Source organism: Pelodiscus sinensis, chromosome 2 (assembly GCF_052426305.1).
Source record: "Pelodiscus sinensis isolate ZL-2025 chromosome 2, ASM5242630v1, whole genome shotgun sequence".
Classification (NCBI taxonomy): Eukaryota; Metazoa; Chordata; order Testudines; family Trionychidae; genus Pelodiscus; species Pelodiscus sinensis.
Genome location: NC_143053.1, coordinates 226,075,316 through 226,093,214, shown reverse-complemented (window position 1 = coordinate 226,093,214; position 17,899 = coordinate 226,075,316). Strand labels below are relative to the sequence as shown.

Genomic DNA, 17,899 nt, shown 5'->3' with positions numbered 1-17,899 from the left:
CTCTTCCCGGGACCAGGCTGGCGGCTCCCGGGAGCTTGCCCGGGACCGCAAGAGGCAGGCACCTTCCTGGACTAGTGCAGACATCGTGGACCTCGTCCACGATCTCCGCACTAGGCACAGGAAAGTGGCCATCTAGGGCAGGAGAGCTGCCAGCCTGGCCACCCAGGAGCAGGTGTGCATGAAAATCAAGAGGGTCCACTGAGACCCCCGACCCTGAGCCCTGAGCTTACAATGGCCGTACTGGGTCAGACCAAAGGTCCATCTAGCCCAGTAGCTTGTCTGCCGACAGCAGCCAACCCTAGGGACCCTGGAGGGGATGGACCAAAGACAGTGACCAAGCCATTTGTCTCGTGCCATCCCTCTCCAGTCTTCCACAAACTTTGGGCAGGGACACCACTCCTACCCCCTGGCTAATACCACTCCATGGACCCAACCTCCATGACTTGATCTCACTTCCCTTTCAACTCTGTTCTAGTACTAGCTTTCACAGCCTCCTGCAGCAAGGAGTTCCACAGGTTGACTCTTTGCTTTGTGAACAACAACTTTCTCTTACTAGTTTGAAGCCTGCTACCCATTCCTTTCCTTTGGTGTCCTCTAGTCCTTCTTTATGGGAACTCATGAAGAACTTTTCTGAATGCACCCTCTCCACCCAACCCCTGCTTTTAGAGACCTCTATCCTGTCCCCGCTCCATCTCCTCTTTTCTAAGCTGAACAGTCCCAGTCTCTGTAGCCTCTCTTCATCTGGGACGTGTTCCCAACCCCTGATCATGTTAGTTGCCCTCCCCTCTCCCAGACTTTCTCTTCCCCTCTCCCACCTCCTTTTCCCAGTCTCCCCCAGTTTTGTTCAATAAAGACAGAGTCAATGTTGGAAGAAATGTTATCTTTATTTTGTACATCAATAAGAAGGGGGGCTAGGGAAGGGTAAGTGGAAGGGGGTGAGGGAGGAATGGGGTACGAGCCCCCGATGGGGAGGACTGGGCTGGCTCTGCGGGCTTCTGGGGGTGGAAGCTCTCCTGCAGCCCCCCAATTGTCCCCTCTCCCCAGATGGCAGCCTGCGGCAAGTGCAGCCGGGCTGATGGCCGAGTGCTGTGATGTGCCCAGTGTGGGCACTCTGGGCACTCCAAGCCAGGACTGGTTTTCAAGCAGGGCACCCCTGAGAACTGTCTGTCCGGGGTGGGGGTCGGGTCCCTTTAAGCGCAGCCCTCGGCTAGCCTGAGACAGCATCTCCATGCTCTAAGTCCTCCTCTGATGCCCTGCCGGCACTGCTTCCGGCCATCCTTAAGCCCTGTTCAGGGTCCACTCAATGTGGACATGCTAGTTCGAATTAGCAAAACGCTAATTCGAACTAGTTTTTAGTTCTAGACGCGTTAGTTCAAATTAGCTTAGTTCGAATTAACTAATTCGAACTAAGTTAGTTCGAACTAACTCTGTAGTGTAGACATACCCTATGACATCCAAATAAGCAGCCATGTACTGGTCATGGGGATGCAGAACATGGTCCATCAGCTGCTGGAATGTGGCAGGGGCGCCAAGCAACCCAAAGGGCATGGTTCAGAATTGGAAGAGTCCAAAAGGGATTGAGAAAGCCATCTTCTTCTTGGACTCGGATGTGAGGGGATGTCATGACCATGAGGGATGGGCAGCAGGCTGGGGACTAAGGAGTTAACTTTACCTAACCAGGTATCTGCTCAGCTAATAGAAATGCAGATAGGGAGTTCAAACTGGGACAAAGACATTTTGGGTTTTTTTCTTCCTTTGTCCCTGAGCAGTTTCTCTCCAGCTACTGAGTGGGACAGACAAAATGTCCAAAGAAAGACTCTTCACTATCTGTAAGTAGGGTAAAGTTTAGATAAATCCATTAGGTTTTATTATTTTATGGTTTGGGAATGGGAATCTGATGTCTGTGCATTTAAAAATGGGTTTTCCTCTACTTTGTAACTAAGTTTTGACCCATGGTGGAATCCCCTCATGAGTATATTAATTGGTGACTTTTCCATCTAGTCATTACCCTGGCAATAGGAATATTGTGGTGATAATAAAAGTTTTCCCCCTTTCTTTTTATTAACCTGTATTGGTTAATTTTTGTGTCCTGGTTTTACTTTTGAGGCTGAGATTTCCCAAGTGGTCTCTCCCTGGTTTCTTTATTATTACTTGGGTGGTGGCAGCAGATTTCTTATCCCCAAAATCTAGGATTTTAAGATTTTTGGGGGGAAGCTTTATACCAAAGCCTGGAAAGATAAGGTTTTGGGGTACTTTTGCAGGCTCCCACTTTTGCATTTATCGTGCCAGAGTGGGGAAGAAGCCTTGACAGGGGGATTTGCCAGTAGCCTTTTGTTAAGTCCATCGTGGTAATGTACTCTGTCTCCCCAAGCCCATCCAGCAGCTCATCCAGCCAAGGCATGGGGTATGCATCAAATTTGGACATGGCATTTACCTTCCGGACATCAATGCAAACCGGGTGCTCCCATCAGGTTTAGGGACTAAGACTATTGGGCTCTTCCAATCACTGAAGGACTCCTCAATTATCCCCAATGCCAGCATCGACTGAAGTTCTTATTTCACCACATCCTTCAATGGTACCGGATCCTAACCCCAGGTTCCATCTGGATGTGATGGATGGCCAGGTGAGTTCAACCTGGTTTCACCGAGAAGTCAGAGGAGAATTGGGTGACTAACTGCTGGGGCTGAAGCTTCTGTTCAGGGGTGAGTTTAGACCCAATCTAGACTTCTGGTTTTGCTGTATCCTCCGCCTAGGGCCCCAGTTCCAGGTCTGGTGGGTAAGGTGTTATTAGTAACCCTTCCTGGGCTTTCCAGGGTTTTAAGAGATTCATATGGTAAATCTGTTTCACTTTGCACTTGTCAGGCTGGTGCACCTCATATTTTACTGGGCCCACTTGCCGGAACACCTCATAAGGCCTCTGCCAGCAGGCAAGGAGTTTGGAATCTGCACTGGGCAGCAGCAGTAGTACCAAATCCCCTGGTTGGAACTCACAGAGTTTTACACGTTTGTTATAAGTTGCCTCGTGAGCCCTTTGGACCTGGAGGAGGTTCTCCTGAGAAAATGTACCTAGCGCTTCAAGCCTCTCTCAGAGGTTAAGCACATGTTGTATTATGTTATTACCTTGGGAGGGTTATTCCTCCCACATATCCTGAACTAAGTCCAAAATCCCACGTGGCTGCCTTCCATATAAGAGTTTAAAAGGTGAAAACCCTGTGGAGGCCTGGGAGACCTCCCGGACTGTGAACATGAGGGCCGGGAGGAGCTGGTACCAGTGGTGCACATCCATTAGAACAAATTTGCGGAGTATAGCCTTCAGGGTCTGGTTGAAAAGCTCTACTAGTCCGTCCATTTGGGGGTGGTCAACGGATGTCCGGAGTGTCTTGATTTTTAATCACCAGCAGAGTTGCTGCACTGTCTGGAACATAAAGTTTGTTCCCTGATCTGTTAGGATTTCCTGAGGGACTCCGACCCAAGCAAAGATGTTCATCAGCTCAGTCACCACTCTCTTGGCACTCATGAATCATAAAGGCACAGTTTCGGGGTACCGGGTTGCATAGTCAACTGCGACAAGGATGAACTAGTATCCAGCAGCACTCTTCTCCAGCGGGCCAACTCGGTCCACCCCAATCTGCTTGAAGGGTACAATTACTCTTCCACTCGTGGGAGGGTAATTAGTGGGGCTTTCTCCACTGGCCGGGGTGCCGTGAGCTGACACTCTGGGCAGGAGGCAAAAAAGTCTGCCAGCTCACAGTGGATCCCGGGCCAAAAGAAGCAAGCCATGATCCGAGCCAGAGTCTTTTCCCTCCCCAGGTGTTCCGCCATGGGGATGGCATGGGCAAGCCTCATGACCTCCTTCTGATAAAGCCAAGGTACCAGGAGTTGGTGGTGCACTTCTTCCGTTTGAGGGTCCTTCTCTACTCAGTATAGGCAGTCTCCCCGAATTTCAAAAAGGGGGAACCGTCCCACTTGATGGGGCCCCGGGGTCTCCCCATGTACTACAGCCACCTGGTCATATGCTCTGCTCAGGGTCTTGTCAACTCTTTGCTCTCCCACAAAGTCCAAGGGGCACATTAGGACTGCCGATTCGGGTAATGAGGCTGGCTCCCTTTCAGGCTGGTTGGTGCCTGGGTCCTCTTGGGTTTGTGCTGGGCCCTGGGAGGTCCCCTCTCCCAGATCCGCCACTTCCCCCACTCCAGCAAGAGTTGTGGTTTCAACTTGACTGGCTCTCAAAGACTAGGGTTGCCGTTCCATAGCAGAAGGTTTAATGACTTCTGACAGCAGTTCCCCAAAATATCCCTAGTCTCTGCCCAGTATCACTAGGTAGGTGAGGGTTGGGGCCAGGCCAACCATTAAAGGCTCTTCACACCTTCCTACTTGTAAGGTCACCTGGGAGCGGGGGTAGGTTTTCAAGTCAGAAATTAGTTAAACAGAAATTAAAAGGCACAGTGACTAGAGCCAAATCCCTGAAAGCTGCATGGAAACTTTTTAAAGACACCATAATAGAGGCCCAACTTAAATGTATACCCCAAATTAAAAAACATAGCAAGAGACCTAAAAAAGAGTCACCGTGGCTTAACCACCATGTAAAAGAAGCAGTGAGGGACAAAAAGGTATCTTTTAAGAAGTGGAAGTCCAATCCTAGTGAGATAAATAGAAAGGAACATAAACACTGTCAAATCAAGTGTAAACATGTAATAAGAAAAGCAAAAAAAGATTTTGAGGAACAGCTAGCCAAAAACTCAAAAAGAAATAGTTTGGGCCACTTTCAGCTGTTGGTGTCGGGGTGCCCTTGGTTGCTCTGGGGCCCAAAGAGGGTGTCGTCCCTGGGGACTTGGCCACGAGATAGTTCTCCATCAACTGGATGGCTGTGGTTATGCTATCAAGGTGGTTCTGCATCACCCATTCCCTCCCACCAGAAGGTAGAATCTGGGTGAACTGTTCAAGCAGGATCTGCTAGGCAACCTGCACTCCTGTCTTTGTCTCTGGCTTCAGCCACCTTCAGCAGGCATCCCACAGCTTCTGGGAGATGAGGTGGGGTCGGGCTCCTGGAGAATACTGCTCCCCCCGGAAATGTTGTCTAAACGTTTCCTCCGAAATGTCCAGGGCATCCAGAATCGCTGCTTTGACCTGGGTGTAGTCCTGAGCGGCGACAGGGTTCAGGGCACGGTAAGCAGTCTGGGTGACCTCCATCAGATATGGGGCCAGGATTGCCGCCCGCTGCACTCAGGCCCGTTGGGCTACCACAGCCACCCACTTGAATGTTTCCAGGAATTCCTCAGGATCATCAGCTGGTCCCATCTTAGCAGGGCTGACCCGTCCATATAGGTGAACTAGGCGGTCGCCTAGGGCGCCAAGTTAAATGAGGCGTCAAATGGTGGCACAATATCATTGGAGGTAGGGGCACCGATTGCATGGTTCGCCTAGGGCGCCAGTTGCTGGTAGCAAGTCTAGGGCCACCCCTGCATCTTAGCAAGCTTGACAGGTGCCAGTGCAGGTGTCGGCAGCTCGGCCAGGGTCCTGGGTTGTAGCAGGGAAATCACATGCTGCATCAGCTGTTGTTGTTGGGCTGCTAATTCTCCGATTAGCTGTTGCTGCTGCTGGACCATCTTCTGGAACAGCTGCTGTTGATGGCAGAACCAGCACCTGCCTCCTCGCTGGTCAGCACCTAACTGAGCTAGGCTCCCTACTTTCATTCTCCCTCTAGACCTGGCATTGGCTGCAGGTGAAACGGGGTGGAGCTAATTGGGCAAAAAGGCCTTGTTTAGCCCCTGCACTGCCAGGCCCTCCTCTCACTCCCTCACAAGACATTATTATTGTTGATCATTTGCTTAGCATAAACACAACAAACAGGAAACACAGGTTCAGGAGTTAAATTAAGACACTCTTTGAGCCAATCAATATCATATTATGATGCTGTGAGGCAGCCTATCAGCATGTCACAATGTTCACATTTATACTGAAGGAGAAACAGTTAGAGGAGAACTTACATAAAGAGAGAGGTCCTAGATGTTTACAGGGGAAGATCCTTCAGACCCCTGTGGTAATTGTTGGTACACCATAAATAGGAGTCTGTTCTGTATTTAAGGGGCAGTATGAAGGAAGGTATGATGAAAAAGGGAAAAGCTTATAATGCAGTCAGTGAGAAAGAGGTGTGGAGCAAAAGGACAAGAGGAAGAGTAAAAGAAACCAGATCAGAAATATAAGCAGGTGCGGAGTTGTGGAGTGCCTTGAAAATCAGAACCAGAAGCTAGAACTTGGTAAGGAAGGCAGAGGGAAGACGGTGAAAAGATTAAATAAGATAGGACAGGAAAAAAAATTGGTCAGGTTACCCAGAAAACGTGACATCATTTGTGATATTAGTAGGGTGGAAACTTACAATAGACTGTAAAAAGACTATTTACTTATTTCTTCATTTTCTTAAATAACTTACCTAACCATAGCTTTTGCTAAGCACTAGCTAATTCTTTTTCCTCTACTTTCTATAAAAGCCTTTCTAGATATGCTAGAATACCAATTGTGAACTAGAATTTAGACCTAATTATTACATCTACATTAAGTTGTTTAGGGTGAAATGCATTTCTGGTTTAACTATATCACACTCAATTGAGTTACACCAGAGATAAATTTGGCATTTTAAAAAAATGTAGATATTTTTCAAACTACCAAAGAAACAAACATTAATAGGATATTTTAATTTGTATCAAAGTTTCTGTTCATAAGCTATATCTACATCAACTGTATTCCCACAAAATACAATCTAATTACAAAAAATTAAAAACTGAAGACTCTTACTATTAGAAGCCATTATCCCAAATACCATGGTGGCATTTCTGCGCACAAGTGGGTCTTCATGTGAGATTAGTTTAAATAAAGGTTCCACAGCTCCAAGACCTAGGAGTGTCACTTTGTTTTCGTCACCTAAATAGTAATTAGGTTTAAATTTCAATGTGAATTATTAAAAATTACCTGAGACCAAAATGCAATAAAAAGCCATTCATAGTAACATATTAATATAAGGTATTACATATTAATATAAGGTATCATTGATATAAATGCCTTTATTGGACTACAGAATATATTTCAAATAGTATCAAAGTGATCTAAAATCAAGCAGTCTAACATAATATTGTCATTAAAATTCACTGATGGAATTATACTCCTAAAACCCCTTAAACATAGTACATTATGTGGTTCACATAGGTGTGATGTCTCATCCAGGGATGGACTAAAGCATAGGTACTAAATGCCTGGGTTTAAGACCCCAGCTCTTGGAGTCACGTGATCACATCTGATTCCTCATGAAGATATAAATTGTTTCTAGACCATTTGTAGAAAAAAGTTTAAAAACATGAACCAAGCATAACTTCTTGTCTTCACACAGCCTGAAACAACAGCTCTGAAAGTTGTGCACTGCCCTATCCATCTCAATGGAGTGTTGATCTCAGGATCACTAAGCTGGAGGAATATTACCAACATCAACCTAATAAAGGAGCAGGAGAAAAGCAGAATTTGTGCCACTAGCCCAGAGGTTTCCAAAGTTTTGCTGACATGACCCCATTTTAATGAAATTTTTCCTGCTGGAACCCTAGGCAGCATGAAGGACACCATTTTGAAGAGTAAACTGACATTCTCTGCACAGTTGGCCCTCACACACCCCACACATACAAAGTCATTCTGTGCACGGTCAGGATGCATACGTGTGAGGTTCTGCTGCCTGGAACAAAATAGCATCCTCTGCACATTAAAGATTGCTGTGACTCCCATCTGTTGATGGCAATTGTATGGAGAGTATTGCTCAGTCCCTGCAGCCTCCAGTGGCAATATACCCAGTCACTCTGTGGGTATGTTACATGCATAGTCCAAACACTCAGTAAACCCATGTATGGATGGCCATGCTCAATATAGAGAATAATTTTACAATTAATCAGCTACTTTGTAAAATAACTCTACTGGTAATGTGTAAACAGATTTTTCCAAAGGCTCATTCCTATTTTGTTCAATTAGAGTGATTTTTCACAGAAATAGCAAAGCCACATCACTGAGATTAGGGCAACCCAACTTCTCTCTGCCAAATTTCAAGTCCTTGCTACAGCTCCACCAAAAACCTGTACAATCAATTTGTTAAAACAGTCAAAACAACGTATTTTCCCTTAATATAACTCTTGGAAATGCCTTCTGGAAAGTTTCACTGAAAATAAGACTTAGCCTGAGACAGACATCCCGCATGGAAAATTTCCACTCAAGTGGTTAAATAAATTCTGGCAAAATTATAAGAACTGAAAACCAAGTCTTATAATTGTTGGGAAATCTTAACAAATCCATTTTTGGAGAAGCCACAAATGGTATGAGCCCTCAGGTATTTTTGTATGGCAGAATAAAAGCACCAAAGCATCTGACATGGCAGTGGGCACCATCAGGGAGCACACTCTGGAAATGTTAGCTGCAGAAAAGGCAAAAATAGCCTGGGCAGACAAATTTTTGTACTGTACGTAGGTCCCTATTATAATGCAAATAAATAATCACATTAATTGCTTCATAAGTGAACCTGAGAATCTAAAACTTCATTTAAAAATGGTTATCAAATGTGAATAAAATGTAAACAAATGTACTGGTATTTGCCTGAATCTACAGACAGACTAAAACAATAGCTCTGAGGTACATTGTCATGGCCTTTAGTTGGCTGCACAGAATGGTAAGGGGAGTAAAAGCTCTCCTTTTCTCCACTATATAGTCCAGCTCAAATTATTACGCTTGCCACAACGGAAAATGTAGGAGCTGATTAGCCAACCATCTTCACTTAAAGAAAATAGGCAGGGAGGGAGCGGAGTACTATGTACTGGCCAGAGTAGCTGACCAAGCAGCGAGGAGACAGCTGCTCCATTAAAAGGGGTGAAATAACTTACTCTACACTGCAAACAAGTAGAAGCAGAGAAAGAATTGTGTGACTCTCACTGTTTCAGTTCATTCTCTAGTATGTTCTTGTGGCTGTGCAGCTTTATATCAGGGTTATATCTTCACTCAAAAAGTAACTCATGTTATCAACACTCAAGTTACTCATTTCAAGTTAACCTTGCTTAAGTGACTGCAGCCACACTATGATGTAATACTCAAAATGCCGTGTCTGAGCTAGTGTTCTACTCACTCACTTGTGGTGCTAAGACTACTGGGGGTACAACTTGTGGTTCTTAGCACTACAGTAAACTGAGCTGCTCCATGAATTCTTTTCCAGTGAATTGTGGAAGAACTCACTTGACTGGCGAAGTCCGTACACCCTATTGAGCTAGCCAACTCAAATTAAAAGAACCACTGCATCATTTTTGTGTGTGGATGGGACTTAAGGTAGAGGCACTCAAGCTATTACCTGAGTCAACTTTGCAGTGAATCATAGAATCTTAGGGTACGTCTACACTGCATTCCTCTTTCGAGAGAGGAATGCAAATGCAGCCAAGCGAAATTGCAAATGAAGGGCAGATTTGAATTTCCCGTGCTTCATTTGCATAATCGCATCCAGCCGTTATTTCGAAATACCCTATTTAGAGATAAAAAACGCCACGTAGACACAGTTATTTAGAAAGAAACCCCTTCTTTCGAAATAACCATTAAACCTAATTTTTAAGGAGTAAGGGTTATTTCGAAAGAAGGGGTTTCTTTCAAAATAACTGCATCTACACGGCATTTTTTATCTCGAAATAGGGTATTTCGAAATAGCGGCTGGACGCAATTATGCAAATGAAGCGCAGGGAAATTGCAAATCCGTGCTTCATTTGCAATTTCGCTCAGCTGCATTTGCATTCCTCTCTCGAAAGAGGAATGCAGTGTAGACATACCCATAGAGCTGGAAGAGACCTCAGGAGGTCATCAAATCCAGCCCCCTGCCTAGGGTAGGACCAATCCCAACTAAATCAACCCAGCCAGGGCTTTGCCAAGCCGAGACTTAAACACCTCTAGGGATGGAGACTCCACTACTTCTCTAGGTAAGCCATTCCAGTGCTTCACCATTCTCCTAGTGAAATAGTTTTTCCTAATATCCAACCTGGACCTCTCCCACCACAACTTGAGACCATTTCTCCTTGTTCTGCCATCTGTCACTACTGAGAACAGCCTCTCGCCATCCTCTTTGGAACCTCCCTTCAGGAAGTTGAAGGCTGCTATCAAATACCCCCTCACTCTTCTCCTCTGCAGACTAAACAAACCCAAATCCCTCAGTCTCTCCTCATAGATCGTGCTCTCCAGCCCCTGCTGGACCCTCTGCAATGAACTGGACCACAATACTTCAGATGTGGCCTCACCAGCACTGAATAAAGGTGAATAATCACTTCTCTGGATCTGCTGGCAATGTTCCTCCTAATGCACCAAATATGCCATTATCCCTCTTGGCTACAAGGGCACACTGTTGACTCATATCCAGCTTCTCATTCACTGTAATCCCCAGTTCCTTTTCTGCAGAACTGCTACTTAGCCAGTCGGTCTCCAGCCTGTAACAATGGTTGGGATTCTTCTCTCCCAAGTGCAGGACTCTACACTTGTCCTTGTTGAACCCCATTAGATTTCTTGTGGCCCAATCCTCTAATCTGTCCAGGTCACTCTGGACCCTATCCGTGCCGTCCAGTGTATCTACCTCTCCCCCTAGCTTAGTGTCATGTGCAAACTTGCTGAGGGTGCAATCAATCCCCTCATCCAGGTCATTAATAAAGATGTTGAACAAAACAGGTCCGAGAACAGATCCTTGGGGCACTCTGCTAGAAACCGACTACCAACCTGACATCAAGCTGTTGATCACTACCCGTTGGGCCCGACGGTCTAACCAGCTTTCTATCTATCTTACAGTCCATTTATCCAATCCATATTTCCTTAACTTACTGGCAAGAATTTTGTGGGAGACTGTATCAAAAGCTTTGCTAAAGTCAAGATATATCACATCCACTGACTTTCCCATATCCACAGAGCCAGTTACCTCATCATAGAAGCTAATCAGATTGGTCAGGCATGACTTGCCCTTTGTGAATCCATGTTGACTATTCCTGATCACTTTCCCCTCTTCCAAGTGCTTCAGGGCCGGAGAGCCTATCCAGCACTGGCCTTTTTGTTAATGCGAGCTTCTTTATCTGTTCATGTTAGCTCCTTTGTAATCAGCAATTCAGCTGAGATGTTTATTTGTGGGTTCGCCATTTTTTTTGGTTCAAAACAACAGGTGAGCCTCCATTTTGATTAGCCTTCTTCTTCCTTGCTTAGGAAAAAGGTGGAAAAACCGGGAAAAAGCAGGAAAATGTTGCTAGGTAAGTGGAGCACACAAATAGAGGGAGCTCAGAGTGGTCTCTCTTTCTCTAGCTTGCTCACTGAAAGGATGCAGTGAGTGCTGCTTCCCCGAGTGAAAGGACTCCTCAGAAGACTGATCACTGGCTTGGAGTGACAGCTGCTGTTAAGGTGGAATAACATCTGAAGGTATTTGATCATTGGGGAGCACACTTGCAAGCACCGATCATCTTGAATAGACAGGGCTAACACACACAAGATGATGCAAAGGGGCTAGGCTGGGTTTGGAGTTGGGGCCAAACCTAAGTTCCTACCACTGCTTGATCATTCCCAATCCCTGTCATCTGGACAGAAAACTGGAAGTCAGCTTTCCCTGCAGCGGGGTAAGACAGAAGGCCTAACATTCACTTCCTCTTTCCTGTTGTGCATGTTTGATTGTTTGTGTGTGAGTCCCTCAGTTTACAGACCCAGTTATTCCATCCTTCCCTAGTCCTTTTTACCTTCCCTATCCCATAGATAATAAAGTCTTTATAACTTTGTGTGTGAACGCCTCATTTGGTACTCTGATAGACAGATGAAAAGGGTGAGAACCAAATAAGAGTTTAGGTGGATCTCTTTGGAGTCCCCTTTCTCTTACATTTTCTCTTCCACCACCACCATCCGCGCCACGTGCCCCCTGGCTACCAGCAGCCCTCTTCTCTCCCACATAGCCTCCCCAGCCACCAGGGTCCATTTTTCTCCCCCTCCCCACCAGTCTCCTCCCCACACACCCCCAGCCACAAGGAACTCTTTTCTCTCCCCCCCCTTAGATCCTCCAGCCCCCCTTGGCTTCCAGGGTCCCCCTTTTCTTTCCACCCCAGCTCCCTTGAGCTGCCAGTGACCCTTTTCTCCCCCTCCCCCCCCCCCCGCCAGCTTCTCTGACTGCTAGGGGTTATTTTCTTACACCCCAAGCCCCCCAAGACCCCTGGCAACCAGGGATCCTTTTTTCTCCCCCCTACTCCTCCAACCACCAAGGGCCCTTTTCTCTCACCCCAAGCCCTCCCAAGCCCTTCTGGCCGCATGGGGCCCTTTTTTCTCCCCCTCCCAGCTCTCTCAGTCACCAGGATCCTTTTTCTCTCCCTCCCAGCTTCACCCCTGGCTGCCACAGACCCCTTTTTTCTCCCCCTGCCCCCAGCTTCCCCGGCCACCAAGGTCCCTTTTCTCTCCTTCACCAGCCCCCCTGGTTGCCAGGGGCCCTTTTCTCTCATCTCCCAGCCCCACCCCATGGACACCAGGGTCTTATTACTCCCCACCTCAAGCACTGTGGCCAAACGCTGACAGGGGGAGGAAGGGAAGGGTTTAGGGCAGGCAGGCTACATGTGTGCTCTCAGGAAAAATGGTGGAGCCCCAGCTCTTCTGGCCACTCAGTTGGTGGTACAGCTGCCTCCCGTGGACATGCCACAAGATAATTCCCCGTTGTACTCACTGCCCTCAGTGGCTACTCTCATATCATGTCACTTTGAACAGCAGCACCTCCCTTTGCATGTTATGGAATATAGTCCTTTCTCCAGGACTCCTGGTTGTGCTGGCACATCCAAACTCTGACTTGACTTTAAGTTAGGAGAAGAGGAAGCTGCATACCAAATTTGATGGCCCTAGCTCTTACCATTTAGGAGGTGTTCTTGGACAAACAGACTCACAAACCATATATATAGTTACAGTAAGGCTTAGGACCCCCAGTCAAAAGCCAGGACCTCATTGTTTTATACACTCTAAAATTCCAGAACACAAACATGGTCTTACTCTGATTTAGGTTTGATTATATATAACTTAAACAAGAACATTTGCAAGATATGAAAAACTAGACACTTGTTTGATTCCTAAACATGTAGCAATGTTTAAGGTTGTTCTCATGAGGATCTTCTACTTTGCAAAGACTGTTCTTGAGAAAGAAATGAAAAAACAGTAAAACACAAAAAAACAATCAAGCCAACAAATCCCCAGAGGCACAAAGAGCTTGGAATAAATATTTCTCCATTTTAAATTATGTACTGGTACAGCAAATTATAATATGTAAAGCAGAATCTCTTGTTTTCCAAGATGTCACAATCTCTTCCTCAAGATAAAACAGAGCTAGACTAGCCTACATTCAGTGTAAGTTTTATTATTAAAAGATGAAAATAATTATTTCATGCAGAAAACAGGAATTATTTATAACTGTAAATATAAATGTGAGATATTTTACAACATTCCAATAGGAGCATTTACTGGCAAGTAGGTTAGTTATTGTTTGGAAATTATAAAATGTCAGACAACTAGCCTAAGAAACTAAGTAAATGTGAAGTGAGATGGATAATGAAAAGACAAACCTTTTGATGCAAATTTATATATAGATTCACATGCTTTAGCCAAAACTTCCTCTTCTGGAGAATTAAGCATAAGCACCACTGTTGCTGCCTTTTTGCTTTCAATCGATAAAGGATCAAACTACAAATACACACAAAAAGAGCATATTCTGAATCATACAAGATTTACTGTTCAATACAGCAGCCCTACATTTTTTTTTAAATCAGACTTGATCTAGTCTGAGATTTACTGGCTAGTTAGATTTGTTAAAATGGCTTTTCCAACTACTCTAAAAGATTCATGGACAACATTATATTTTCATTTTTCCTAATAACAGCTTGAGCTTCTGCTGAAGTTAAGAAAGTAAAACTCACTTTTAAGATTTAATGTCAAATAAGTTATAAATTCAGTTAAACTAATTATATAGATTACACATGCAAAATATTAAATTACTTACCCATGATAGTTTCCAAAGCAGAGATCCTAAACTCTTGTTAGATCAAAACCCACTAACCCAGCAGTTCTTAAACTTTTTGGCTCCTCTAGGGGTGTCTGGCCAGGTAGGAGAGTGCAGAAGCAGGCTGGATGTAGGGTGTCTGGCCAGGAGGGAGGGTGCAGGAGCAGACTGGGGGTAGGGTATCTGGCCAGGTTGGAAAGTGCAGGAGGGAGTTTGGGGTAGGATATCTTGCCAGAGGCAGGGAAAGGGGGACAGGGAGTGCCTGGGGACAAAGCTGGGGGTCAGGGTGGTTCGGAGGATTCAGAGAAATGGGGGGCAGGGTACCCTTAGGAGAGGGGGCAGGGAGGCTGTGCATGGCATGGTGTGGTGAGATGGGGAGTGGATGGGAGGGTGACCCCAGGGTGTACAGCCTTGCTTGGAGTGGGGGCCTGCAGGGGTCCGATCCACAGCGTCCTCAGTGGGCGGGTGCTGAGGTGGCTTGGCCCCTCCCCCAGACCGAGTCCCTGTGGGTGCAAAGCCTTGAAGGGCCCCAAGCCCCCAACTGCATCCTGAGTGTGTGGGTTCCTCAGCCCCAGAGCCACCTTCTCCCACTGCTGCTAGATGTGACACAGCCTAACCAGTTGCTGGGGAACAGGTAAGGCGCTAGCCACTTGCACACAATGAGAGCCCGCCCTACCCAGGTGGGCCCTGTGCAGCCCAACCTGTTGCCTGCCCCACAGGAGCAACTGAGAGAAGCACCACTGTTACCATTGTGACCGTAAGCTTGGTGGAGCCTAAGGGAGGAGGACGCCCAGTGGCGGGCAGGACTTTCCCATGGAGAGGGACAGGTCGGTGCTCCTCCACCTGTAGCTCCGTGGCCCATGCAAGGGGTGTGTGAGTTGCTTTCTTCACCTCCGCACCCCCGTCCCCTGTGCCCCCTCTGAGTTGGAAGCTGAAACTGGTGTTGCAGGCTTGCATCTGCACACCGACCACAAGGCTGCAATGGCAGCAAGGGCTCCCTGCTGCTTGGAGGGGCTTAATGTTTAATGATTAACTAATTAAACAGTTAACAGGGGGTTTAAGGCTGCACTGATCCGTTTTGTACAATATGATCTCCTCAGTAAGCCATTCTGTTTAAAGGCCAGTAGCAGCTGTGCTTTGCTGTTTTTCCAAGGAATGTATTGCCAGTAATTACAAGTTTCCATAAAACTCTTTCTAAGTAAGCACATTTAATCTTAAAGTAAAAGGATTACAGAAAATACATAATGAAAACAATAATCACATTTAAAAACACTACATTTTTATTTACACTACAGCCCAAATCAACACTCTGAGATCAATCCACTGGTGTTCAGTTTGGCAGGTCTAGTTAAGACCTGCCAAATTGACCACACATCACTCTTCCATCAACCCTGCCAGTCTACCCCAGACAAGAGGAGTAAGGGAAAAATCAATTGAGATTTTCTCCTGTTGACCCCCCATGATGGTGAGTCTGTGGCAACTCGACTTAAGAGAAGTTCACATAGCTGGAGTTGGTTAGCTCGTAAGTCAACTTTCTGTTGTACAGCAGATGTAGCCTAAACATACATCCATCAGATTTCTTGGGCACTTGTAGGCCACAGTCTTTCTATCCCTTAAGTGTTAAGGCCTCCATTGGACAGAAGGTCCTGACTATTTGCTGAATCAGAAACAAGGACCAAGTCAGTTCAAACCCAGCGTTTTTATATAAAAAATCCTTTGTCTGTTGGTCTCTGGAAAAATGGTATTTTCTGGAACCAGTCTAAACCAAGCCGCCTGGGGTGGCAGGGAGAGGTGTTTTATAACCTGAGTGATTCACCTTAATCCCCCACTCCTGTTTTTGATTCCTGGAGGAGCTGTGATCATTCTCTCTTGTGGAATTGTATATAATCACTGGACCACAGTGATACATACCCTTAATACAATATGGTCCCCAAAAATATTACATGTGGTTGTAGTAACAGCCTCAGTGAATTTTGCAAATACCTGTCTGATAACATGGGTGAAACTCTGGTTCCACTAAAGTCATATGTGAAAACCTGAAATCTTCACACTTCCTTGTATATCCAGAAAGTCCTGAAGACAGTAATAACTATGTGATTTCATCATGCAGAAGAGGGAAACTTTTGCACAGATGCGGCAGTATCAGCCACTGAGCAGCCTGGGGGAAAAATTCTTTGAAGAGCACACCCTTGTAAGGAACCCATGAACTCAGGTGTTGTGTGGGGAACAGGAGTTTGCCCTGGTGCACACTCTGCTGCACTGCTACATTGTAATAGCTTTTTAAAAATAAAATGATCCTTCTTGTACCGTCTTCTCCTAAGATCCCTTCTTAAACACCCGCTCTCCATGATCTTATGCTAGATGGAGCATTACCCTGACACATTCTCAATTCAGACAGCTGGAAGTGGTACAAGTGTTTGTTTCCATTCCTGACCTCTTACAATCAGAAAGAAACCTTCCATCAAATGCAGCTGCTCTGATCCTGGTAATAGACTCTTTCAAACTGACATAGCTTGAGAAAGGGCAAATTTTTAAAAAGCTTTTTGTTCTTTATTTAGACTGAAGTATTTCTGAAGACTTTAAAATTGAACCATGAACAAAAAAATAAGTTTTTTGCTTTAAAAAATAGTACAATTTTTGAAACTTTGAGAAAATGGTCTTCTGTCCTAGCTATATCACATTCAATGGCTGTGTCAGAGCATCTGTATTAGAAAGGCTAATATGTAGCAGACTGCTAAAATTATGAAGATTTCCTGTAAAATGTACTTTTATTTAAAATACAGTAAATTAAACCATTTAAAATATGAATAATTGCATATATATTATATATTCTGTTAGTACTAGTATATTATTAAATATTTTAATACAATATAATCGCACACCTAAAACCATTTATTATTTGTTTTGCTATACTATTCATTATTGTATTTTCATACCACTAATATATCAGTATTCCATGTTGCTAAATAATCCTGAATGCTGAGGTGACAGAAATGTATATATATAACTCATCAGCCAAGGATATCACTCAGGACCAGTTAGATCACTCAGCTCTTAGACTAAACTGCAAGGTGTGCTAGAAGAGAGTAGATGAGGACACAGGAAGCTTTTTGCCGCCTTTCTTCAGCATACATGTGCAGCAGAAGTAAGGCATAATATGTTCCTATAGTCCAATCCTACAAATTCCACCTCACATAACTAGTCTTTGCCGTGTCATTACTGTCCATTGGCTTCAATGGGCAACTCACCTGGGTAAGAGTTTGCACTGGCCCCCCTAAAACTATGAGAGGATTGCTTGGCTAATGCACTTTTCTGTGCTCATGTCCATCAAGCAGTTTGATGAGTTGGCTTGACAGTATGGCCCAGCAACCCCCATGCAGTTCATGCTGTGATCAGCAGCAGACATAGAAAGTAGTGCAATTAATTAATCATCACACCAGCTCTGTGAGGTCTGAACATAGTGAGCTCAATTCTGACCCAAATGCACAGTCCAAATGACAGGTATATGCCCTGGAGATCTCTATGGGAATATTTTCCTTAGGCTGTAGTGAGGAAGTACAGCCACTCCACAGCCTCTACAACAGCCTCAGAACTGCAACAGCGCTTGGATTTGGTTCACTCTACCTGCATGGCAAATGGCCACTGGACAGCTGAGGATCTTTTTCCTGTCCCAACCCAAAAATGCTCAGTGTTGGGACACAGGAAGTTATTTTAGAGAAGAGCTATGTGATAAATACAAGATAAAGAGCGAGACAAACCTGTTCTAGCCCCCGCCCCCCTTTCCAATTGTTTGGATCAGGGCCCTTTGATGCAGTCGAATTTTAACAGATTAATGTCCTATCCCCCATTTCTACCTCTGCATT

At 45.3% G+C, this 17,899-nt stretch overlaps 1 protein-coding gene across 6 annotated transcripts in view; it reads right to left on the bottom strand.

Moving 5' to 3' along the window:
* ARMC3 (armadillo repeat containing 3) overlaps positions 1-17,899 on the bottom strand; it is a 140,643-nt gene that overhangs the window by 94,248 nt on the left and 28,496 nt on the right. For all 6 annotated transcript variants that reach the window (XM_089776736.1, XM_089776735.1, XM_006119527.5 and 3 more), the window contains 2 exons: positions 13,603-13,720; positions 6,794-6,919 (listed from right to left, as the gene is read on the bottom strand). In XM_089776736.1, the coding sequence (XP_089632862.1) occupies positions 6,794-6,919; positions 13,603-13,720 (244 nt within the window). The remainder of the gene's footprint in view (positions 1-6,793; positions 6,920-13,602; positions 13,721-17,899) is intronic.